At 49.2% G+C, this 26,445-nt stretch overlaps 1 protein-coding gene across 9 annotated transcripts in view; it reads left to right on the top strand.

Moving 5' to 3' along the window:
* The window catches only part of ERBB4 (erb-b2 receptor tyrosine kinase 4), a 644,720-nt gene extending 634,733 nt beyond the window's left edge, over positions 1 to 9,987 (top strand). For all 9 annotated transcript variants that reach the window (XM_074829732.1, XM_074829729.1, XM_074829726.1 and 6 more), the window contains one exon: positions 1,100 to 9,987. In XM_074829732.1, the coding sequence (XP_074685833.1) occupies positions 1,100 to 1,536 (437 nt within the window). In that variant the 3' untranslated portion in view covers positions 1,537 to 9,987. The remainder of the gene's footprint in view (positions 1 to 1,099) is intronic.
* Positions 9,988 to 26,445: the final 16,458 nt, after the last annotated feature.

The following is a 26,445-nucleotide window of genomic DNA, read 5'->3' as shown; positions in this document are numbered from 1 at the left end:
TAATACTGGAAGTTGGTTTGATCTGATGATTTCCAGCCTTGAATGAACTGGATGCTTTTGATGCAGGGGTCCCACCCCCAGTCACTCCTCTCCCTGGCTCCCCTCCAAGCCATTCACTTTTCAGCCCATGCACAGTGTCAGCGACATCCCTCCTGCCCAGGCTGATTGGCTTTGTTTTGCAGCGAGACCTTGTTATACACAGAGCAAGGCAGGACATAACACTCAGTGAATCCATTGCTCCCTGGCTCAGTCACCTGTGTGTGACCATGGGAGAGACCTTACAAAGCATGTGTTTTTACCCTAGGACAGCCAATCTCTTTATGTTTCTCTTCCCTCTGCACCTCCTGTCTAGCTTTCCATACAAGCTCCATATGCCTTAAAATCTTTCTGCAATTCAACTACATTTTTTGGTGGTGTTAATCCACAGAAAATGATTTGAAGCAACTGTAGCCTGCTCCAAGTCCTGTTTTGGAGCTGATGTAAGGCTCTCTTGTACCCTTTCCAGTGCTCATTTGAATCATTTTTTTCATCATGCTTTGAGGCCCTTTGTCCTTCAGGGATGGAAGGTTTTTAATCAGGCAAATTGTTCTCTTAGAAATGAAGCTGTCTTAGAAGTTAGCCCTTGGGGATGGTTTTTGTGCAGAGAGGCTTAACTAAGATTTCTGTAGAGCTTTCTGGATGGAAAGACTGCAGAGCAGAGGATTTGGCTGATATGTCCAAGGTTGCACAGAGAGTCGGCAGCAGAGGCAGAAGTGGCACGGCGTGTTTGGCTCTGTAGATCATACACTGAGAGAAAGTCCAGGATCAATCAAGGCACACGGGCGGCTGTGGCTCAGCGGGAGCTGTAGTTTAGCTTACCAGTATGTCTTCATTGTAACCCATATTGCCTGTTTAGGTTGTAAATTCTTCACTTTTAACAAGTGTGTGTTCAACATGATCGGCACCTGATCTCATCTGGAGCTCTGGGAATGGCTGGGGTGGAGGACGCACAAGTCCGAGTACCGCTTCTGGTACAGCCTGGTAGTAACGTACACGTGATACTTGCTACGTGGATGGATTACTCCCTCTCTTCGCTGATTCATTTTTTATCTTCCCTTAGATTACCTAAACCCGGTGGAAGAGAACCCATTTGTTTCCCGACGAAAGAATGGAGATGTCCAAGCTGTGGACAACCCAGAGTATCACAACGCTCCAAACGGGCAGCCCAAAGCAGAGGATGAGTACGTGAACGAGCCATTGTACCTCAACACTTTTGCAAACACCTTGGAAAATGCCGAGTACCTGAAGAACAATTTGCCGGAGAAAGCCAAGAAAGCCTTTGACAACCCGGACTACTGGAACCACAGCCTGCCCCCACGAAGCACCCTCCAGCACCCGGACTACCTGCAAGAGTACAGCACAAAATACTTTTACAAACAGAACGGACGGATCCGGCCCATTGTGGCAGAGAATCCTGAATACCTCTCCGAGTTCTCCCTGAAGCCTGGCACTGTGCTGCCCCCGCCGCCCTACAGACACCGAAATACAGTGGTGTAGTGACCGCGGTCTTACAGAAGTGGAAAGGCAACCCCTTCTAGCTGCCTCACTCTTTCTCTCTCGCTCCCCTTTTCTCTCTCCCCCCTCCCTCCCTTTCTCCCATGAGCTTCCTCTTCTTGCCAGTTCACTCATTTTTGATACTTCCAAGTGAATGGATGTCTTGGAGTCATTTGCAGATTGGGTTGGGAACCTGGAAGGAAGGAAGGAAAGAGACTGAAAGAAGGTGTGTACAACCTGGCCTTTCTCACTTTCCGCAGATCTGGAGGGTCAGACGGTCAGAGAAGCCAGACAGTACCAGTAAAGGCCAGTGGCAGTGTTGCCTGCTGTTGAGCTAGTTCTCAGTGATTCAACCCAGACACTGCAGGGAAAGCCAGAGAGAGGCTGGTTTTTTCAGCAGGAACTGATGAGAGTCTGTACAGCATTCCTGGAAATCTCAATGCAGTTTCCACTGGGGGGAAAATGGACAATTTTTATATCATGTGTGATAGCATAGTAATTGAGATTGAGAATCCAATTTCTTTCTCTAACACTTTCTATCCCAGCAACTGAAAATGTCTAACCTGGCTTTTCATAATCGTTCAGATCTTCATTGTGGCTTTCCAAGAAATGATGATGTGACTCTAATATACGGCTAAACCCTTTGTCTGAGCCACACCATGATTTTGTGCCAATTCCTAACCACAGAGACTCCCTCTCAGATCTGGTATATGATGCGACCATTTTTGTATGTGTGCCAACATGAGAAGCACTAAACACAAAAACCCTTTCAGAAGAGAGTAACAAAACCACGCCTCCAACATGTTCTTTTTGAAGCTAAAAGACAGTCCAAGAAACCAAGATTTGTATGCAAAAGGCTTTGCTTTCCTGTTTTATACCTGCTGACCATAAATACATAAAAAGACCTAAACAAATTCTTCCCTCTTTTTCTTTTTTGTGATCATGAAGGGAGTTGGGGATGCTGTCAGGCAACACTGAGGACAAGATGGAGAACTGGAGAGTCTGATGTGGGTCATGAAGTCTGCTGGTGTTCTGTGGGGTGGTGGTGGGAAGGGGCCTTTAAACTGGAAAACAGACACTGGACTGGAGAAAACGCACATAGCGGTTCACTGGAAAGTTAGTTTGCACTTAAGCTCCGATTTTATTTGAACTGTTTTCTGGATTTTGAATGAAGCAATATGGAAGTGACCAGCAAAATACAAAATAATAATTTTAAATTTTAAAATGAATTATATGTAAAGGATGACTGTGGAAATGCCAAAATGAAGCAAATCAAGTCTTTGGAACAACGTCTACCAGTTCTGAGAGGCCATTGCATTGACTGCTTCAGAGAATACAGTGACAGAGCAACCAGCTGTTACTGCTGCCACGCAAAGGACAGCAGAGCAAGCCCTGACAGGGATCGGAGGAGACAAATGTCTTGCTCTGGCTTGCAGCACAGTACAGAATACTTTTTTCTAAAAGGAGGATTACTCTGGCACAGAAGATGGTGCATATGAGGTTTGAGAAGTCAAAATGTGCATGACTCGCAGAGCTTTCCGTCAAAAATGTAAATAAGTATGAGTCAGTCTCCTTGCACTTAGTTCTGCTTTCATGAACCTCAATTTTTAGGTAGACACCCCCACCCCCCGCCTGCTCCTCTTTGGAAATATCTTTCAGCCAGAGTTCTGGACGTTTTTAGCAACCTGAGGCAGATGGAGCTGGGAAAGGGAGGCATAAGGACCAGAGACACTGGTGGCTTGCTCCTGACATGCCAAGACCCATGTGTGTAAGAGCATCTGTGTACCTAGTTCCCACCGAAAATCTTAAGGAACTATTAAGTACCTTTGAAGATCTGCCTATCTCTCTATCCATTTAGGCTTTTAAAGGGGAAGAAACAACACCTGATGGATGGCAGTCTTAGGTGATACAACGGTATTTCAGTTTATGCGCCTCAGTACTGTTAAAGTCGAGATCTTTGGGGTGACCTAACCTGGCAATGAAACCAGCAACAACCAGTGGTCTGGAAATGGCATCAAGCTCCCCCAGAATCCTGCCATCGAACAGCTTGCCACCTGTAATAGTAGGGAAGCAGAGGAAGGAGAAAGAAGCAAGCAAGAGTTATCCAGATCTTGGTGGCTGAGGGTCAGCTTGTCAAAGGTATGGAGAGATTTCAAACCTGGGTTGGTTGTTACACTTGCAGATGGGAAACAACTTGTGTATGATCACTAGGTCAAGGTTGTTTTAGCCCACAGCCAGCTTCTGCATCAGGTGTGTTCAGGCCAGCTTGAACCAGCTGCAGGATGGGTGTTAAACCTGTAAACTGAGTATGTAGCTGAAGAGTCTGAAAACAGCAAGAACAAGTACAGATCTTTGAAGCTATTAAAAGGAGATGTTGGGTCAAGGGGTACCAAGTTGGTTTGTGGTGGCAGAACAGAATGACCGGCAGACCACTGAAGGGGGGTAGATGGCTACAAAACCATCGTGCGCCTGAGAGGCCTGGCCTCTTCCTGGTGCCCTCCTGTAACGCCTCGTGGTCTTGGCAGGAGACAGAGGCAGGCACTGGGCAGAGGCCGGGGGCACAGAGGGGTGGCACGAGGTCCTGGAGACGCCGCTCCAGGGAAGGTTTGCCAGCAGTAGTGCTCACAGGGTGTCGTCTGAAGCACAGGCAAAGGTCTGCCAGGTTGGGGCACAATTGCCCAGCTGCCTGGAGACAAAGACTGGGACGGGATTGTGGATGTCCTGTTTCAGCGCAGCAGCAGCTCTGGTTATGTAGGTAGGTGAAGAAAGGGGTTGATTTGTCCCTGAACAAGTCTTGTAACAGAGTAACTCCTAATGGAGAAAAAATAAAATAAAATTCTGGTATAACTTACGTGTTTGAATTCAAAGAGGTGCACTCAAAGGCTGCTGGGGCAGAAGCATGCACACCTCCAAACCCGGGTAGGGTGGTGCTGGGATGTAGCTGCTAACGGAAGGTGAGGCCTGTTTGTTTCTCTGGTAATGAAGTAGTACCGGTGTTGGAAACAAGCCCGTCGAATAATCAAAATGTAAATAATTGTGTTTTTTAACAGTTTAACATTTTATTTCTTACAAAACTTGAATTATTTATTCATTTTAATTGTTGACTGTGGGTGTGATATACTATATTAAGTAGCATGGAAATGCAGAGGTTCTTTGAAGTGAGGCTGCACGAATGCCAGACAGAAGCTTCCTTATGCTGGGGCTCTGAGACGCAGCCAGGCCGAGCTGTGCCGAGCCATGCTGGCTGTGTCTTGAATAGCAGAGGGCAAACAAAGGGTTAATGATCACCGTAACTAGTGACAATGGGAAACTGGACAGACTGCAGCTTCACAAATGGGCATTTTTTTCCCCTGAGCTTCCAGTTTGAGTAGCCATTGCCAAAACCAGCCCTTGCGTTTCCTGCTGTGCCAGGGGCTGACCCGCGTGGTGGTGCCGCGCGTCTGGCTAACCGCCTCCTTTTCCCCAGTAAGAGCAGCAGACTTGTGAGTACGGCCCCCAAATCTGCGCGTTTCCTCTGCAAGAGTAGTGCCTCCGAGCTACTTTGGCAGGTTCTTGTCTCTTTGCCAAAGAAAGTTTAACCACGGTTAAAGAAAAAAAGCAAAACTGAGAGCAGAACTGTTTGGCTGCTTTAATCTGATCAGCAGAAATACCTGGCTGGCCCTAATTCGTGTGTTTGCCTTAGTGGCTATAGCTGCTGCCTTGGTGAAAGAAGTGGGGCAAATGTACATGGCAAAATCATGGCAAACGTTCAACTGTATTATCTTGGGGAGATGAGGGTCAGGCTTTTTAATGAATAATTACAAGTTTGGGGGAAAACCAGATACTTCCACACACAGATGCATTTTGTCAGCACAAAGCAGTAGGTGAGAGCATCAGCCAGAAGTATTTTGTCTGGGTGTAATTAATTTGCTAATTCTACAAATGGTGTCTGTACACAGCGCTGTCAGGTTTTATGGATTTTACAATGCGGCCTCCTCTTTGTAAATTTTTTCCTTTCCCTTATTGTAGCCTGTCCACGAAAGAGTGGTGTCTGACTTTTCAAGAGCAGATACCCCAGTGTATATCAGCCATTGTCCAAGGCGCAAAGCAACACGCTAAATGAAAGAGAACAACAGCTTATTTTTTCCTAATCTCTTTCAGTGATACTTGTCTTATATGTTGTTCTCTACCTGAGGGTTATTTCGAACAGATGTGGATGCTGGATCTGATTGACTTGCTGTAACATAATTGACTGAAACCAACTACTTTTAAGTTTTCTTCTCCAGCTCTTTTCAAATTTTTCTTTTTCTGCAAAATAGCCAGGAGGGTTTCTTAGCAGAGTATTTACAGCTTGCTTTCAAACAGGTCATCTCTCACAGGTAGCGAGCGATGGAAGTAAATCCGAGCGAGTATCAGCAGTAGGAGTCACCCTGTGGGTCTGTTTCAGGTACCTTAAGCTCAGCCCTGAAATCCTTTGTACGAAGACAGGTGGTGTTAACCCTGGTTGTACCACTTATTTGGTAGAAGATGCATTTCTTGACTGCAGGGGTTGTATGCGGTGATCTCATTCCAATTATTTCCTGGATTAATGGGGAAATAACTTTCCCTTCCTGTCGCCCAGCTGGTAAGCCCAGAGGCTGCGGGCGAGGGGCACCTGCGCCGCTGAGGTGCTGGGGCAGGGCCGCCTGTGGGCTCACCACCGGCCCGATACCAGTTTGCACTAGAGATGTGGGAGGGGGTTACAGGGGAGCGTTGCCCCCACCCTCAGCCACCACCAGTCCCAGCCTAGAAGCAAAGAAAAAAGCAACCCTGAAAGACCAGCTTGGCCCCGACTCTCTGTGGATCCGTTCTTCCCAAAGCTACAGAGCGAGCTGGGCACTACAGGTCAAAAGCACCAGCTGTCAGGTAAGTCAGCCTAGAAATATAGCTTGGGCTCGGGGGTTTTTTGAGGATGGACTCTATGGGAAACTCAGATATTAAAGAAGAAAACTTTTTTTTTTTCTGATGGGGTGTCTGTGTAGGTGTCCTGCATTGTGGTGGCAGTAAAGGAACAAAGGGATGATTTGGGCTCCTTTATACCACCCAGGAGATGGGGAGACTTTGGCACAAGTCAGAATTAGGCTGTTGGTCATGTAATTCCCCAGGATAACTGAAGGCATCCCAGTCAGCCGTGCTTCCCCCGGGAGTCCTGCGCACCCTGGGCGGGCGTCTCTTTATGGACAGGGTAACAGCCAGGGCAGCACCTGCGGGCACGCGCACCCGCTGTCTGCCGAGCCTCCTGGGGGTGGGGGGGGATGGAGTAACACAGCTGCCCCAGGGGCTGGAGGCTGGAGCATCGCTCACTTCTCGGCATGGACTTGCCCCTCACCTCGCACAAGTGGCGTATTGGGGCTCCTGCCCCTGTTTCCCAGTCACATTTCGGAACTACGGAGCTCGGGTAGGTGTGGAGCTGCTTTGGAGGCTGTTTAGCTTGAGCGAGGCTGGCAGAACAGAGGCTGTGGCACGAACCAGAGCCGGGCCTCCTTGGCTCTTAAAGAGCACCTCAAAGGGGACAGTAGCACCTCGAGTGCCCTTCAGCAAATATTTTTCAAAAGGTGGCGTTACTTGCAGTTACATGAAGACTGTGCACCCCTTCATGTCCAGCTCTGTCACTTGCAATATTCTCATCCTCACTTGCAATATTCTCATCCCCGTGGATCTTAGACCACTGCTGCTGACCAAATAGTTCGTCTGTTACGTAAAACCTTGGATTTAGAATCTTTTCTTAGAAAGCCACGGCTGTGCGGGATGGGGTTGGCTGGCTGCAATATTCATGCTCCATCACATGCAAGGAGCCGCAGTCGTCCCGCAGGGCAGCCTCTGTGCAGCGTCGCTATGTTTGCAAGGTTCCCTCTCTTTTTTATTTTCTGACTCTTGCTAAGCGTTACATGAGGTAGAAAAGGTCACTGTTACAAATGGGGCTTTCAAATTGGAAATAAATAACAGAAATAAAGCTCTGTGGTTAGAAGCACCACTCCAAAATGTCTAAAAATCACATCTCCACCTTTAATTTTATTTTATCACAGTTCATATTCCTGTACCGTTGTGTGGATTAGTACGTCATTATGCTGTAGGCTCCTTGCTCTTGGGGAAATTGCAGAGAGGTGAGGCTGTTGTCAGTGGTCGCGGTGGTGGCTGGGCTCTGCCTCTGGGTTTGGACACCACAGGGCACCTTTTGGGGGAAAGTTGCGGGTGTTCAGGGCTGACGGGTGGCCGTGGGGCTCGGTGGGACTTGCCTGAGCTGCAGCCGAGCGCCTCTCCCAGGCAGAGCCAGCCTGGAGGGGTGCTGGGGCCTGCGCTGGCAGGCTGGGAGAAGGTGCGAGGGGGAAACCTGAGGATGTTACCCTGATGAGGAAATGAGTCAGCGCTGCTTTTTTTGTTGTTTTTTTATTATTTAATTTTGAGAGAGCGCTTTGTGGACCTTGGTAGAGAGGGGCTTTAAGGGGAGATGTGTAAGGTGTTACGCTGTGAGTAATTCTGTCCCAGTTCCTCTCCCCTCCCCAATCCAAAAGCCATGAAGTCGTGCTCCAGACGTGTTGTGGATGAGCCCCCCAGGGCCGAGGTGCGTCCCATGCAGCATCCCCTCGCTGTTGGCTTGGGCGTGACCAGGGCGCTCATGTCCATCAAGTCGCTGCTGTGCGCTGGCCGTGAGCGCCATGGTCCCGTGGCACCGCCCGCTCCGTGCCCTGCCCGGCCTCTGAGCCCTCCTAGGGAGGAAACACTGTATTGTCCATAGCGCTCCGAAGACTAAACCCTTTTGGGATAACCACAGTAATAAACTGTGAATGGTATTTTATAAGTAAGTGTAGATATGTATGCCGTTCTTTTGAGGTAAGGTACTATGACATATGTAGCATAAACTGGTACTGCTGTTAAATGGGTCGATTATTAACTGAGCAGCTGTGTAAGGGGTAGCTAACTTTGAATGCACTAAACCACTCTTCCTTGGGAGACGGGGACTGAAGGGAGTTGCTGGGTACTTGTCTTTTTATGGTGGGGTATGTTAAGAGGAAAATGCAGGTCAATGAAAACATAATTTTTATAGCATTTTAATGTTGGAAATTGGTACATAATCAATACATTATTCACAACAGTTTTAATCCATTTTTTTTGGCCCAGTTTTTGCAATTTCCCCAACATCGTAAGCTGGAATTTCTAAAGAGGTAGCAGCTCTAGTGTAGGGAGGGGAAACCGAGGCAAAAAAGAAGTCTCTCTAAAAATAGAGATACCCAAAATGCATTTCCTGACCTGGTGGTCTTGACCTCTTGACTTTTCCTTTTCTGATGAGGCTCAGATTCCCAGCCCGGGAGGATGACATTACTGTCCTCCCAAAATCAAAGGCTGAGCCCCACCTGGGAGGCGACACAGGGACAGCCCCGCTGGCGGCGCAGGGGGCAGCTGCCTCCCCGGGACGGGCTCACTGCAGCCAGCCCGGCCGCCTGCCGGGAGGTGTGCGAGAGGCAGAGGTGGGGAGGGTCTGGGTTTTAGCCAATTCTCCATGTTCTCAAAGTGCAGAGAGACAAAATAACAACACTTCTGCCTTATGAAGTACCTTCAGAAGAAGAGAAGCATCAGCGTGTTGGGGAAGACACTCATTTCTTGCAAAGTGATGCATTCAGAGTTAGCTGCCTTTCTGAAACAAAAATAAAAAAAAAAAATACAAAAACTACTGTATGTTACTTTGAAAATGTGAATAGTATTTTTATAGCTTGTTAAAGACACAGCTAGTTGCATTTGTAAATAAGGATAATGTTGCTTTTATTTTCCTTGTGGACTCCATTATTTGGAACATAATTGTCCTTAGGGTTGATTTGTATATAGGTAATTTGCTTGTGATTTAAGCTGCTCCTCCCCTTTTCTTTCTCTCCCTTCCCACCCTCTGGTTTTGGTTAGAAGTACCATTTTTGGCATTCTGTGTGATTCTGTGTTTTAGCACTATTGTGGTGTGTTCAGACTTTCTGCACTTGCTTACACAGTAGGGTATGCCAATTGTGTGTGGCGTAATGTTACTTTAACCTTTTGTTTCTCATACTTTAGCTATCGAGGATTATGCACTGTTAAAATACTTACTGACCTGGGTTAATATTAGGTACATATTTTAGCATAATTTCCCTTCTTTTCATGGTTTCTTGTTTTTTTCTTTTTTTCCTTCCCTCCCCTTTTGTCTTGTTTGGAGGCTGGGGAGAAACCTGTGGATCTTCTCTTCGTGTGGTTATATTTTCCCCCCCGTGTGCAGTCCTGAGTTTCTCCTCATGGTCCTTGGGGTAGAGCTTTATCTGTTTGTTGAGGCAAATGTAGACTGCGACCCACCTTGCATCAACCCACGCTCATCCCAGCTGAACAATTTGAAAACTGTTCTGCCTTTTTGTTACATGAATCTGTCAGAAATATATTTTTAATTTAATATAAATGAAATTCAATAAAATATGAAACAAAGTCTCCGTGTCTGCATGAAATTTCTTGCCAGGTTGTGAGTGCTTCTGGTGTCCCGGCTGAGTGAGCGGCCTCGGGCCCCCCTTGGGGACAGCCCCGCCAGGTGTCCCCATCCTGACCCAAACCTCCCCACTCCCTGACCCCGCCATGGCCCGGGGTCTGCTGGACGATCACCCTGCTGAAACCCAAAGTCCCCTCCCTTTCTCCCCAACCCACCCCTACAGCCACGGCCACCACAGCCCCGGGGTGGCCTGAGCCGGGGACAGGCCAGGGAGTGCCTCCGGGGGACAGCCCACACCAGGGCGTCCTGCTGGCACCTGGGTTGGCACTTGGGACTGGAGGGGGAGAACAACACCCCATGGAGGTGAGGGTTGCTCCAGCTGTCCTGCAGCTGGGTGTCACCAGAACAGGTGGTGAGGGGAGAGCAAAGGCTGAGCACACCCCCAGGCTGCAGCAGCCTGGGAGCATGGGCCTATCTGAACCCCCCCCCAGTTCAGGCACCCCAGGAGTGCCCAGCTCAGGGGCAGCGATGCTGAAGTTTGCTCCTCCAGCAACACCTGGAAGACAACAGTGTTCTCTTCTGAACACCCCCACACCCCTCTGTGTGTGTGTTGCCACACACACCCCACCCCCCCAACAGGGCTGTGCAATTCTGAGCTTTTAAAACAAGGCCTGTGAAGGGTTTCGGTGAAGAAGGGTTTCAGTGAAGGGTTTTTGGTCCCAGGCCCTGTGCCCCCACCAGTGGCCAGCTGCAGCACATCAACTGGCCCACAGCCACCCTGGCCCCAGCTCCAGCCACCTTAGGATTTACAGCTTTGTTGCTGGAGGGGATATTGGGGTGGGGGGTGGTGTGTTTATTAAGACACAAGAACTCAATGCCATAAATAAAATTTAAAAAAACTGAAAGAACCAAAAACCCCAGTATGCAACCACACGTCCTCCAGGCCACCAGGCCCCCGTGCTCCCCATGCTCGCATGCCTTCTCACTAACGCCATTGCTTGGGCAAGTATGACTCTGACTTTGGCAGCTGCACCTTTAAATCCCATCAGGAAATGTGTGGCTGCTGCCCACACCCCCGCCCCAAAGGGGCTGAAAAAGCCCATAGGTGCTACTCCATGCCCTCAGCCAAATGCCCACTGTTGCCCCGCAGCCGGCTTTAATCCCACGACCCACACGCAGTCCTGCGACCGAGCACGTGGCCCTTCCCCAGCACGGCATTAACTGCAAAATCCATGTTCAATCCCAGGGGGTCTGGCACAAACCCTAAATCAAAATGCTCTTGCCCGCCCCTGTCTGCCTCTCTGGCTAACCTCCTTACCGGGACTCCGGAGAGCATTTTAAATTTAGCAAGAAATAGTAAAGGTCATTTGGCTCTTTGAGGCGCATTTGAAAATGCTCCAATCATCTCCCTGGATTGCAACTATTTGTTTCACAAATGACCTCAACATTTTATACCCAGTAGTCTGGAAAGGTCATTGCACAGATACATACAATTCTCCTAACAAACCGCCCTGTGCAGGGCTCGCTTGGAGCCCCGCTGGTAACTTTCCCTCCTACTTTCGGTAGCACCACAAAGGCAGCCGGCCCCGGGAGCACAAGCTGTTTGTAACAGCTCTGCTGCTGGGAAGAGGTTAGTTTTACATTATAAGCTCATGCTTTACAGTGGCATTCTGTGGGGGTAGGTGAGGCACGGGTTGTAACAAAATGGGGCACTGCTGGCTGGGAGCCCACCCTTTCCCGGGTGGGCGAGGGGCAGCACCCACAGCAGGGCACCCTGCTCCCACCAGGGCCACCACTGTGAAGCCCCAACCGCCTCCACACCGCGAGGCCCTTTCCAGGGCCAGCCTGCACGTGGGGACACGCACACGGGGAAAGGCTGCAGCCCATTTAACATGGCGCAGAGGAAATGGTGTCTGATGCAAAGGCAGAGATTTGACATAAAAACTAGTGACGTGCTCACAGCAGAACTTCAGCAACGCTTCAGAATAAATAAAATCCAGAGACGTGAGCAATACAAGAGAGAGCCTCTCCCCCTTCATTCCTTCCCCAAGTGGGTTTTACTTACCTGCCAAAAAAGCACATTAATCAACTTTTTCTAGTGAAACAATATTCATTTAAAGCCCTCTGCCACTCATTCAGAAAAGCTTGGCAGAAAGGCCACTGAATTCAGGTGTTTAAGCTGCTACTGAAAAGCACAATTTAGCTTTAGCAAGCCATTCCATGCTGCACTAATGGTGATGAAGTTCTCTGCGGCTCTGTCACTCACTCATGAACCAGATGGGCACACGCGTATGCGTTTATTTAAACCTGAGGACTCATTTCTGAAGAAAGTTGATCTTGCAGTAAAAGAAAAAAACCCGTACAAACACGGGCCTTTACAAACTGTCCTACAACTGCCCAGCATTCAGCTTTCTCAGGTTTGCAGTGGTGAAACTGGCAGCTTGCCCTGCCAGACCCGTGTTTTGTCCCACTGCTGCAACCCTGTGCACTGAGCGCAGGGGGATTGTTGCTGCTCTCTCCAAAAGCAAAATAAGCAGCCACTGCCAGCACTGTGACGGGGACCTTCCAGGCAGGAGAAACTGTTTTACCAGTTTCAGTAATACGGGATCAGCCCCAGAGTTCAGACAAACCACTTCTTTAAAGCTTGCTCTCAGTTTGCAAACCATACTGTGATTGTAACGCTACGAAAGAGGTCCGATGAACAGCCTATTTAAAACAACCCCCCTCATGTGTTAAAGAATGTACCAAGTGAAAACCAACAGCAGGTAAGAAACAGCTCAGCTCCACTGACGTGGCCGTGGCCATTGCTAAGGCGCAGTAGCTGAATGTGGTTCTTGTATCAGAGCTCAAACTGGGCCAGCAAATATTTTGGAATTTCCTGCCAGGAGCTAGAAAAAGTCAAAACAGGAAGGTAAAGCCCAGCAAACAAGCTTCCCTTTGGCTCCTTTAATCAAGCTGTCTATAATACATTGGACAACTAATTTCCCTGCCAGGATTACAAAGCGCTCATCACACTGGCAGGTACCAGCTGTGCAACACATTCACGCCAGCTGCGTGAGGAGCTCAGCCCAGAAGCACCGCAGCGCCCAAGTGTTTGGCCACCCCCTCAGACCAGCTTGTGTGGGGATGGGTGAAAAAACCACGCCTGGACATGTGCAGTCACAGCTGGGAACAGTGCTGCCAGCGGGAGGGGGTGGGGATCTTACCTGAAAAGGTGGATTTGTTGCCTGAGCCTTTATATTGGCAAGTCCTGTCACTGCACAGGAGGGCGGAGGCTGAAACGTGTCCTCCCAAGACGTTTCAAGATTGCTTCACTAAATGTTTGCCAGCTGAAATGCTGGGAGCATTTTGGCTTAAGTCAACTGAAACATTGGCTGGAGCCTTTTGAAAATTTGGTGGGCAGGGCATAGGGGTAGGGTTTGGGTTTTTTTCTTTGGTTTGGGTTTGGGTTTTTTGGGGGCAGGGGGTGTGGGGTTTTTTAAGCTCCCTACACAGATCCCCCAGGCAGGTTGTTCCTGGGGACACTGGAGTGTTGGTGCAGCCCTAGACATTCCCTGCTCCCTCCTGCCTGCCCCGAGGGGGTAACCTGTTGTTCTCCTGCATGGCTTGTTCCTTCCCAGGGCAAAACTAATTTTGAAGGTTGGCCAGAAAGGAGACAAAAACATCCAACAGCCCTCACTCACCTAGGGAAATGCTGTTTCTGAGCTGGAGCCCCTGCCAGCCTGCAGTGCAGCCATCAAGGAGACATCCCAGTTTGCAGGCCACTGTGTAACACCCAGACTGTCTCAGCAGCCACAGAGAAAAATGATAGGGGAGATGGGGGTTATGATGTGATGGGAGACAGGGGAGATAGATAAAGGCGAATTGTGTGGGCAGAGTCAGGTATACCTGTGAGAGCAATTTGCCCCTGGAAGAGCCCCTCAGTCCGTGGGGAGTCTCCACATCCTCCAAGAGATGCTACTGCTGGAAACAGGCAGCTGGGTGAAGTCCTCTGGCACGCTGGCAGCCCAAGTCGGAGGGCTGGCATGAGTCTTTACATGTCACTATCTAGAAAAGAAAAAAAAAAGAAAAAAGATTATACTTAAAAAACTGTTTCCATGCTGTCTGCAACCCTCCGTTCACAGAATCACAGAATCATTCAGGTTGAAAAAGACCCTTGGGGTCATCGAGTCCAACCATCAGCCCTACTCTACAAAGTTCTCCCCTACACCACATCCCCCAGCATCTCATCCAAACGACCCTTAAACACATCCAGGGATGGTGACTCCACCCCCTCCCTGGGCAGCCTATTCCACTGTCTGACCACTCTTTCTGTGAAACATTTTTTCCTAATGTCCAGTCTAAACCTCCCCTGTTGCAGTTTAAACTCCTCTTAAACAGTTCAAACCCATCTTCCCCCTTACTTTTGCAAAGCGGTAGCATACTCCAGGTAACTGCTGGGTTTAATCCTGACCATTAAAGCCCTGCTAAAGTCCTTGTTCAAGGGAACAGTCAGCACCTCCAAAAGGGACACCTGCTCCATGGCCCCAACCTGTCATGCCTGCTCACCTCTCCAGATGAATGGCTGACAAACAGCCAGCACAACTGCAAAAGTCTCCTCTCCTTACCAGAAAAAATACACCTGTAAAAGTGGGTGTTTCTATTGCTGTGCCACCCACAGTAGCCGACACTGGAGGCCACCAGAGTGGCCACAGAAGCACCAGGACAGCAGGCTGAGAGGCAGATAGCAGCAGGGGGCTGCAGAAGGCCAAGAGGTGTCAAGTGCATGTTAATCATGACCTTTAACCCAGGCCTACCTTTTTCTAAATATATGCAAAAAAGAAGTTAAAAAAAAAAAATTAACACCAACACCAAATCAAGATGTGTAGCAGGATGGCCTTAGCGAAGCAGCCCAGCTGCTGTCCTCTCTCTGCTGAACTCCACTCTCCTGTCGTGGGCCAGCAGTGAAATAAGAGGTTAACACAGCCTTGGAGCCCCCAGTCCTTCGCATCACCCTCTCCCCCACGCTGAATCAGGGCCACAACACTGAGACACAACATTTGGGAAGCAGGAAGTGATCATTTAATTTTGCATAAACTGTTTCTGGCACAGCTGTGTTTGCCCCTGAGATAAATCCCTCCTCTCTACCCCCTGATTTTTTTCCCACCAAGAAAAGTCTTTACAATTATTATGCGGAGAAAACCTGTATGAATTGTTTCCTGCAAAGCACCATCAAGTCAACAAGACTGTAGCAGAAAGGGTCATGATTTCCTTACAGCCATCCCCACAATAATCTGCTTTTGTCCCCACCATACAGGGTGCGTGTTGCTGTGCCCCATGCGAGGGCCTTGTGCAGAACTGAACAGAGGAATTACAACAAAGGAAACCTTTTGTTCCCACAGAATAGAAATGGTCCTGGTTTTTCAGACCTTTGTACCAAAGTGTGCTCTTGGCAAGGCAGGGACCAGGACTGGGGAGGGGATGAGAACAGGAGAGGGCAGGAGGGATGAAGGAAGAAGCTGTGCGGCATGAAAAGCAAACTGATCTCTTTGGTGACCTGCTGCTCTGGCACCTGTGTCTGTCTCTGTTGCTCTGCCTCTCTCCCTCTGCCCTGGCAGGCCCGGTTGGGGCTGGGGACCGCGGTACAACCTCCGCTCTCCTCGGCAGCTGAACCACGGCTGAAGGCATTGCATGCTGCAGCACGGCACGGGGAAGGAACCCGGAAAGCAAACACGACCCAGCTCCAGCAAAGCCCTGTTTGCCCGCAATGGGCCCCTACGACTCAAACACCCCGACGGTCAGCAGTGACCCGTCCTGCGCACTGTTGGCTCTGAGGAGCACGAAGCGGCACCTGGGGGTGGAAACGACCTGCCCTTCACTCCTCCTCTGCTATGTATGGGAGCAGCTTTCCATAGAGGAGTTGTTTCCTTCCCCTGTTACCTTCTAACTTACCACATGGCACGTCTGGGCTCCCCGGTTGATGGCTGCGCTGAATGCCACCTCACTGCTTTATGTTTCAAAGGGGTTGTGGCACACCCGAATCCTGCCAAACCAAGGAAAACAAACTACAGTTAATGAATACATACTTAGTATTCATTACTACTAAGTACTACTACATACTACTACTAATGCTGAGTAGTGCCATCAGTCTTACCCAAAGGTCACCCCCACCTGCACTGTTGTCTGTAAAATGGCATTTACAAATGTGCTGCCCCAACAGCCCGGAGAAACCCAGCAGAAACCCTCAGCCTGTCGCTGTCAGGCTGCAGGAAGGTAAGTTGACACTTTCTAAGAGATGCTGAGCGTGCTACAGCAGGGTGGGTCACTTAGCTGAACGAGGTGTTTCAGGAGGATCTGAGCAAACGGACACACACACATCCACTCACGTCTGCACTAGCCCACGAGCCAAGCCATCCACCAAAACACTGCCATGCTGTGCAATGTGGCCTTTGGAGGGAGGGATGTGGCAATGAGGAGGGAGCAGCGCAGCAGGAAAGGAGAAATATTTTCTTGTCTGAATTTGCTGATTTGCTAAAATCAGAGTGTTTGATGGGTGGTGACAGCTTCCAACCAGGAACCAGGCCTCCCAGGACCCCAACAGCAGTAATATTAGCCAGACTTAGAGATGAAATATTTGTGTATCTGGGGCAGACAGATTGCGTGTCCTGCCATTAGATGTATTGTCTTGGTCAGAAGAGAGAAATGAGGTAAGAACTTTCTTTCTCTGCCGTTTTATCTGCTCTGTGCAGGATTGCCAGATTATGCAGAAATACCAAGCAGCAGACAGTGACATGTTTGCATTGCATTTGCATTGTTTACAGAGAAGAGTAAAACATGCTCATTTTGATTAAAACGTATTTATAACCACGAGGGAGAAAATGATGGTATTTATAACCATGAGGGAGAAACACATGGAGGGTAGGAGTAACAACAGAGTAATTTTCCAGTGCTGGTCCACAGCACAGTTACCATGGTCTGAGCAGGCCCCCAAGTCCTCAAGGGCAGCAGAAGCAGTTGACTACAAGCTAACCCAGCAAGCCCTGGCTTGCCCACAGCAACACACCCACATTTGCTCACTGACACGTCAATAAGTCACACCGACCAGTATGTGGATGGAGCTGTTAAGGCAGCTTTGGTGAGCGCGAAGCTGTGCATACCGGTGAGGCTGGGAGGGATGGGTCATTTTGGCTGGAGGACACCTCAGGTGTCCAGCTGAGCGCTGCTGCTCCTCTCCCCACAGCCCTGTGGTCTCCAGCTATTTTTAGCCCAGTGGTGATTCTGTACCAATACCGGTGGAATCCTCCAGCACTCGCGGCTGTCTGACAAGGAAAAATAATTCAGTCTCAGTAACTTTACTGTTCCTGCACCACAAAAAGCTGTTTTCTTTGGTTCTGTAAGCCATAACCAGGGGCAAAGGAACCAAAATCTGTGAGCAAGGAGTTTCATTTTTCTGATGGGTTTTGCAGTCAAACAAATTTGCAAAGTTTGCAGGTGCCTTATAGTTGTGCATTTGCAATGTAAATGGATACAGGCAGCTATTTGCTTTGCGGCACAGTGGCTGCAACCCCTGAGGCTGTGAAGCTGCAATACCCCAGGCACCGCAGAGGCCTGCCTCTACCCGCTTCATCTCAACCAGGGTGGTAACACCAACAGCAAGTTTCCGCCTCTTGAATCATGGTGATACGCACCGGTTAGTTCTCAGCAAAACCTCAAAACCAGCAAAAGCTCAAGTCACCCACACAGCAGCTTGGCTTGTACCTGCCCGTGACCTCCCTGACCAGCACGTCTGTGGGAAAATCATTAGGCAGCCATCCTTAACACTGCAGATGGGATGGAGAGCTCTGAGAGCTTTTGCACAGCGCTGCCCCAGCAATGCATGGGGAGACATTCCTTCCCGTGGGGGGATGCTGGTGGATGAGCTGTGTCCGGGGACAGGGCTGTGGCGTGAACCTCACACCCCAGCACTGCGGCCGGCCTCACTGGGCACAGCAGGGCTCGGCAGGCTTCACTGGGAGTACAGGGATCTGATTTCTGCATCTGGGATCTCTTGAGTGATTTAATTTTTCCTTCTTACTGCATCTGTTATCCCATCACCTCTGGCTAAATACGTGATGGCGAAGGAGACTGCATTCTTGTGGGCAGAAAGTATCTCAAAGCATCCAACCACCAAACACAGGAGAGAGGATGGAAATATTAATCTCCTAATTGATTCAACTGATTGTATTTCTACTTCATTTGAATCCATGTACTGTTCTGTGTGTCTGTTGGTAAATGGGGTAAAACCCCATCAAGCTTTAATTGCATGCAAGAACTTCGCAGGGTAGCTCTCTGAGACCACAATAGCTAAAATAAGTTAGACTTCAAATTTAACAGGACTCAGAATAGCAAACTGCTCAGAGGTGGGTACCTTTGTGCAGGGAAACAGCTTTATTTCAGTCAAATGTAGTGGAGAAACAATGGAGCATGTTTCCTGTCACATTGGAAATATTCTATAGCTTTTAATAAAGACAAAATGTGGAGGAGTAGGTGAATATTTTAGAAGCTATTGTTCAAATATCATAGTTTCAAATGGTATCTACAGTAACTTGGGACTAATTTTGAGCAGTAACATCCATAACAAAATGAACAGGCTATATCTCCTGCTGCTCCTTACAACTTGGGGAGCAGAGGGAAAATTTGGAGGCCTTGGATGGTCCAATGGCCTCAGCCATCCCAGGCTTCAGTGCCTTTCTGAATAAGAGTTAACGTGCTTTCGACTTCATCAGCAGAGCAAGGACCAGAGGGACTTTGGATTAAGATCACAAGGTTGCCAAAAGATGGGAGGAAATGCCCTGCCTAAGCTTCCGCAGCAAGCCAGTGCCAGAGCCAACAAATAAATCCCGACCTCCTGATTCCCAGGCCAGGGTCCCAGCAGAGCAGGTGAGTGCCCTGTGCTTTGCTTTCTGCCTGAACAGGAGAGAGGGAGGCAGAGGAACTTCACTCATGTCCTACAACCCTCATCAACCCCACACAGATCACTTCAACTCATGGAAGCTGGTGACAGCATTAATATTCAAAGATCTGCCAGGAGACCATGAAAGGGTGAGAAATGGGTTTTCTACACTGCTGAGAAGGTATTCCAGCATAAAGGAGAAGAAACAAAGCAAAATTCAGACCTCTCCACATAACATCCTATTGTGCTTACATTCCCTATTGTCAGACCTGATAGCTGGGCGAGAACAGATGTGAGATTGCCCTGAATTTCATTATTTTTTAACTCATTCAACAGTGGAGATATCGTGTTAGTTTTCATGCCATTCCGTCAAAATCCACCTGCCGTGCCACACTCCTTGGCAAACCTGCAGCGAGACCCCACTGGGACGACAGACAGCAAACCCAGCCATCACCATGCCCCTGGCTGCCTCAGCAGGAGAAATTTGCCTGTCTTGTCCCCATGCAGCCTGCCCCAGCCCTACCCGCTCCCCTTGGCAGGAGCAGCCCTCACAGCCCTCTGGGCAGGTCTCCCACCCTGCCCGGGTGAGGCTGCTCTCCCTGGCGTGCTGGGCACTGTATGAAACCCTTGGCACACGCTGGTGCTCTCACCTGGGAAGCTCCCAAGTGATCCAACCCAAAGCCTGGATTAGAAACAAGCCTGAATAGGCAAAGGGTCACACTGAAGCAAGTCAGTGGCTGGTACAGCACTTGCTTGCATTTGCCCAGGCCATGTTGTCTTTCTCACCTGCAGAGCCTCCCTGCTCTCGTGATGTCAGGAGAGGGTTGTTATTACAGAGTGTCCCTGTTCTTGTGCTGTCCAGAGGGCACCCCAGCAGGGTTTTGTTGTATCCTAGGTTTTGGAGAAAGCAGGGAGGTGCTAATACCAGTCCTGTTAAATCAGATGTGAAGACAGGAGGAGGTCACTGCCACAGTCCCTTGCAAGTCCAGCTGGAGACCAGAGAGGATTGCTCTCTTGAGGAAAAAAAAAACAGTTTGTTCTTCATCTATACCACTAATGACAACAGAAACTTTAGATTCATTCTTACCTTCCTCTGAGTGTAGACAGCCTTCTGAAAGCGTCTCAGGAGACAGCTCTTCTTGGGGTTGTCACTGGCACAAGCTTCACCATGTCTGAAAAACACATCACTGTAAACTCATTTCCTCCCCTGCCTCATTCGTGGCAGGAGGCTGGGATTGATGCTAAGGACTAACACAGGGGCCTCTGAGGACACTGCCAATCCAGCACAGCTAGAGGCTTTTCTTCAAATACCAAGAAATGCATTTTTTCAAGACCAGCAGTGTATGGGACATTACCCCAAATGAGAATTTCTACAAGGTACAGTGCTTTGTGCATTGGAGGGCCTCCAGGTTGAGTGGAAATAAAATCTCTGCCCAGCTGAAAAGCACAAGTGCTCAGACTCGCTCAGCAACAGTGGAAGTCACTGTGGCTGCCCAGGGAGAAAGAGGAATGACTTTGTGGGGCTCCTGGATGCCCCTCTGCCCAGACACACCACCCAGCTCACAGAGCCTGCAGCAAATTCATCCTCGCTTCTGGAGGGCTTCTATCTGGAGAGGCTGAACAAAACCTGCCTGCAAATGCCACACACCAGTTTCAGGAAAGGGTAAGGTGGGCAGGGATCAGCAGTCCCACAAGGCTGAATTGCCCTGAACCAGCAGCACTAGGTTGCAGGTGCTGGGCTGTCCCCACCTTCGCCTGGTCCACGCTGCTGGTGTGATTGCTCCTCCCGTGGCGTTGTGCTCACTGCTACGCTGCTGATCCCTACCCCTAGCCACGCTCCCATCCTTTGCCTGCTGCATGAAGGCAACAGACTCTGTATGGCCAAGCAACACTGGTTCCACCACAGCCCACCCTGCGCAGGCAGGAGCCAGAGCTGTACCTTTCCCTGAAACCCCTTTGCAACACAGCACCCACACAGCCTGTGGTGTGCCTGCTCATCCCACATGACCGTCTATCAGCAGCCATCAGCACTGAATATCACACGTGCTGTGCAGCCTAGGTGGGGTTATTGCTGGGCATTAGGCAGGGTGATTGTACAGTCGGGATATTTCCTGGCACTCTGCCTTTTTTATTAAAAGCTGAACTCTGTACAATTAGCTGTAAGTTTCCTCACTTCCTTCTGGAGCTAGCCATGAAGGAAATAGACACATTTAGGATACTTGACATAAAACTAGAAGCTTTCTGGTCAGACAAGGGCACTGACAGCTCAGTCAGAAGAGAACAGGAAGAAAGGCCCAGTCAGCATGGGTTTATAAAAGGCAGGTCCTGCTTGACAAACCTGATCTCCTTCCACAACAGGGTGACCTGCTTATTGGATGAGGGAAAGGCTGTGGATGTTGTTTACCTTGACTTTAGTAAGGCCTTTGACACTGTTTCCCACAGCATTCTCCTGGCAAAACTGGCTGCTCATGGCTTGGATGGGCACACGCTTCACTGGGCAAAAAACTGGCTGGATGGCCGAGCCCAGAGAGTTGTGGTGAAGGGAGTTAAATCCAGTTGGTGGCTGGTCATGAGTGGTGTCCCCCAGGGCTCGGTTTTGGGGCCACTCCTGTTTGACATCTTTATTGATGATCTAGACGAGGGGATCGAGTGCACCCTCAGTAAGTTTGCAGACGACACCGAGTTGGGTGGGAGTGTTGATCTGCTCAAGGGTAGGGAGGCTCTGCAGAGAGACCTGGACAGGCTGGAGCGATGGGCTAAGGCCAACTGCATGAGCTTCAATAAGGCCAAATGCCGGGTGCTGCACTTGGGTCACAACAACCCCCAGCAGCTCTACAGGCTTGGGGAGGAGTGGCTGGAGAGCTGCCAGTCAGAGAGGGACCTGAGGGTGTTGATTGACAGCCGGCTGAACAGGAGCCAGCAGTGTGCCCAGGTGGCCAAGAAGGCCAATGGTATCCTGGCTTGCATCAGCAATAGCGTGGCCAGCAGGGACAGGGGAGGGATCTTACCCTGTACCTGGCACTGGTGAAGCTGCACCTCAATGACTGTGTTCAGTTTTAGGCCCCTCACTACAAAAAGGACATTGAACAACTCAAGCGTGTCCAGAGAAGGGCAACGAAGCTGGTGCAGGGTCTGGAGCACAGGTCTGATGGGGAGCAGCTGAGGGAACTGGGGTTGTTTAGTCTGGAGAAGAGGAGGCTGAGGGGAGACCTCATCGCCCTCTAGAACTACCTGAAAGGAGGGTGCAGAGAGCTGGGGATGAGTCTCTTTAACCAAGTAATAAGCGATAGGACAAGAGGTAATGGCCTCAAGTTGCATCAGGGAAGGTTTAGACTGGATATGAGGAAGCATTTCTTTACAGAACGGGTTGTTAGGCGCTAGAATGGGCTGCCCAGGGAGGTGGTGGCATCCCTATCCCTGGAGGTGTTTAAAAGTGGGGTTGACATAGCGCTGAGGCATATGGTGTTGAGAACTGTCAATGTTAAGTTAATGGTTGACCTAGATGATCTTCAAGGTCTTTTCCGACCTTGATGATTCTGTGATTCTGTGAAACAACCTTGCCCAGAAAGATTTTGTGCCCCCTTGCTATACTTGTGTGGTCCCACTCTGCCCATATGGGTCCCTCGATCAACAGCTACTTCTCCTTTAAAATAAACCCAGAATTACCCTGGCAGGACACTCCCCCACCATGAGGTCAACAAAGAGTCCTCCAGATGGACAAAAGAGGGAGAATCTCAGTCCTAAACTTCATACGGTCCTAGACATCTTTTGACTGGAAAGCACTGAGTGTTGAACAGAAAAAAAATTGTGTCTACTGGGAAGCAAAGGGCTGCCTATTAAATTAATTATTCCTCTCCATGGACATAAACCAGGACACCAGAAGCAAAAGCCTGTGACATTTATGTCAGAAAAAAGCAGAGGAGTCTATTTTCCTCTGTGCCCCACACTACCCAGCCTGAAAAAGAGAGAGAGAGATGACTTTTTGACTTATTTAATAATGCAAAACCTGAGGAAGGGGTGTGTTGCGCAGAATCTAGAAGAAGAGAGATTGCAAAGAGTCAAATTTGCTGATAATACACTACTTGCAAAACAAGCTTCTGCTATTCCCCTCTTGACACAGCGTCTGTTGCCTACCAGGGCAATCATATCCAAGTGTAATTGTCTAACAATTGTTCCGCACTGAGAAAATAGTTCTGATTACAGACATTAACACGTTTAGGCATTAAGCTTCCTCACTGTAATTACCCTTGAGCTTAGTCTCACAAATGAATTAATGTGCTGATCGCTTAGACTAATAGAACCAGCAAAAGGGTGATGAATTGCTTCCAAATCAGATAAAATCAAGCGTGACATCATTTAATTAATTTCAGGGCTTGAGGGGAGGAGAAAGGGGGTCAGCATGATGCTGAAAAGAAATGTATCTCTCCCTTAGTGATTTCTTTGGAGACAGAAATACGCAAACGGGGAGGATGGGGCTGGGGAAAGGCAAGACGTGCACCAGGTGAGAAGGGGGTTGCTGGAGATGAAGCAGTATAATTTCTGTGTATGCACACGCAGCCATGGGTGGCTGTGGCTGAGTGACCAATTTGGTATAGCTGACATGGGTGCAGTGGATGGATTTCTTCTGGGTATGAACAGACACACTGCTCACCTTGCTCTGATTTTGAGTCATTCTTTGAGGATCAGGGCCCATGTGTAACCCCTGCTCCTCTCCCAAGCAGAGAGTCTGCTCCTGGCCTTCCAGTTCCTCCATGGGAGCTGAGTGCCCGAGGGCAGCGTTACCAAATCCCCTCTCCTTTGTTTCCTGGCACAGGATCATTTGCCAGGCTGTCAGCACAAGGCTGCAGTCAGCTAAGATCTTGGCTGGCCATTGCCACTGTGAACAGATATACTGTTATCCTTGACTTCTCCTCCCCTGTGAAGGGCCTCCCAATATATTTTTTTAGAAAGGAACAAAAGAGGTCAAGGGAAAGAATGTGGCAGGGCTCTGGACTGCTGCTGTTAAGTACAGACTCTCTCAAATTAAAGTCTTCCCTGGGATGGCTGCCCACCTGTAAAATAAAATGGCATCATACAAGGAGCTTTTACCTGATGGGATTACATGCGGAGCTTTCTTCTTGCAGCCCAGCAGATAACAATCCATCACCAATTTCAGATTTTGCATCACACGGTTATTCTACACAAAGAACCACCAAGAGAGAAGGTCTTATAAACCCAAGGTCTCCATTACAGCTTAGATCTAGAACTGGCTTCTGCGATTTGAAAGCAGACTAGCTTTTTACGTACACATACGGGGATACACACATCACAAAGTCCTGGCCTTATACCAGTTTAAACATATGTTGGCAGCACACACAGAGTATACATATACATGTACACAGGCACATATCTGCTGCCTGCAGATAAACAGGTGCTCATCTCTCCTAGGTGTACATACCTGTATAAGCCTATGTAACATAAAACATCCATAAACGTCCATAAATGGACACACACAAAGCATGTTATAACAATGCAGAGCCAAAATGTATAACCATATGACTGGTCTCATGCCATTTGAATGACAAGGAGTTTTGTCACTGCTGATTTCAGCAGGAGCTGCAGAGGACCCACAATATTTTGCTGCATGTTTTGATCTATATTTTATTTAGCTGAATTTTGGAGCAGTGGAGGGAAGACCTGTGAAAGTTAAATTTGAAGACACAAAACTTTTCATTCTCAAAGGTGTGGAGACTCAGCAGACTTTATCGCAGAGCCTGGCTGCCCCTTTGATAGCAAAGGCAGAGGAAACAGGAACCTAGTTCCCCTCAGTTACTGAGAACAATAACTCTGGACTCTCCCTGAGACAAGACTGTTTCTTGGGCTTTGCCAGAGACCACAGGTCCAGCAGCCCAACATCAATACTGTTTGGCAGCATTTGTCACTGTCTTGGATATCCTTCTGGAACCTATGCTAGGGCACGTGGAAAATAAGGAGGAACTGGTGACAGCCAACATGGATTCACTAAGGGCAAATCATGCCTGATGAATTTGGTAGAATACTTTGAAGGGTTTACAGCGTTGGTGGATAAGGAAAGAGCAACTGTCATCATCTACCTGGACTTGTGCAAAGCATTTGACACTATCCGATATGACATGCTTGTCTCTACATTGGAGAGACATGGGTTTCATGGATGGACCACTTGGTGGATAAGGAATTGGCTGGATGGCCGCACTCAAAGAGTTGCAGACAATGGCTCAATATCCAATTGGAGACCAGTGACGAGTGGTGTTCCTCAGGGGGCGGAGTGTTGGGACCGACGCTGTTTAACATCTCTGGCAACACAGACAGTGGGATCGAGTGCAGCCTCAGCAAGTTCACCGATGACCCCAAGCTGTGTGGTGCGGCCAACACGCTGGAGGGAAGGGATGTGCCATCCTGAGGGACCTGGACAGGCTGGAGAGGTGGGCCCAGGCAAACCTCATGGAGTTCAACAAGGCCAAGTGCAAGGTCCTACACGTGGGTTGGGGCAGCCCCAAGCACAGATACAGGCTGGGCGATGAGTGGGTGGAGAGCAGCCCCGAGGAGAAGGACTTTACTAGTGGATGGAAAACTGCCTATGAGCCAGCAATGTGTGCTCGCAGACCAGAAAGCCAACCGTGGCCTGGGCTGCATCAAGAGAAGTGTGGCCAGCAGGGCGAGGGAGGGGATTCTCCACCTCTACTCCGCTCTCATGAGACCCCACCTGCAGTGCTGTGTCCAGCTCTGGAGCCCTCAGTAGAAGAAGGACATGGACCTGCTCGAGCAGGTCCAGAGGAGGCCACGAAGATGATCAGGGGCTGGAGAACCTCCCCTGTGAAGACAGGCTAAGAGAATTGGGGGTGTTCAGCCTGGAGAAGAGAAGGCTCCGGGGAGACCTTAGAGCAGCCTCCCAGTACTGAAAGGGGCTACAGGAAAGATGGGGAGGGACTCTGCATCAGGGAGGGTAGGGGTAGTAGAAGGGGTAATGATGTTAAACTGAAAGAGGGGAGATTTAGATTAGACATAAGGAAGAAATTCTTCCCTGTGAGGGTGGTGAGACACTGGCACAGGTTGCTCAGAGAAGCTGTGGCTGCCCCCTCCCTGGCAGTGTTCAAGGCCAGGTTGGACGGGGCTTTGAGCAACCTGGGCTAGTGGAAGGTGTTCCTGGCCATGACAGGGGGGTTAGAGCTAGATGATCTTTAAGGTCCCTTCCAACCCAAACCATTCTGTGATTTTAATTCATCCAGTTGCCCTGGGGACAGTGCAGTTTATGACTCCATTTGTTTGATGCAGCCTTACAATAAATGCACTTTAGTGGAGCAGAGAGTGCAGGTGACAGTCATTGTGATATAAAGTAGATTCCTTATTTCCAGAACGCAATCTTGCAAGGCATCAGGCATCTCCTGAAATGCCAATAGCTCTATTGGCTCTGTTCTATAAATGCCAACCAGCAAACAACAGCAAAGAGCACCAGCAGACAGGCACTAACTTTCACACATGCAACAATTTTGACAGTCCTAAATTTCCTTTCCTGGTGGTGATGTAGCCATAT

Source organism: Strix aluco, chromosome 6, assembly GCF_031877795.1.
Source record: "Strix aluco isolate bStrAlu1 chromosome 6, bStrAlu1.hap1, whole genome shotgun sequence".
NCBI classification, from domain to species: Eukaryota; Metazoa; Chordata; class Aves; order Strigiformes; family Strigidae; genus Strix; species Strix aluco.
The sequence above is the reverse complement of the archived record's forward strand: the minus strand, read 5'-3'. Positions and strand labels throughout refer to the sequence as shown.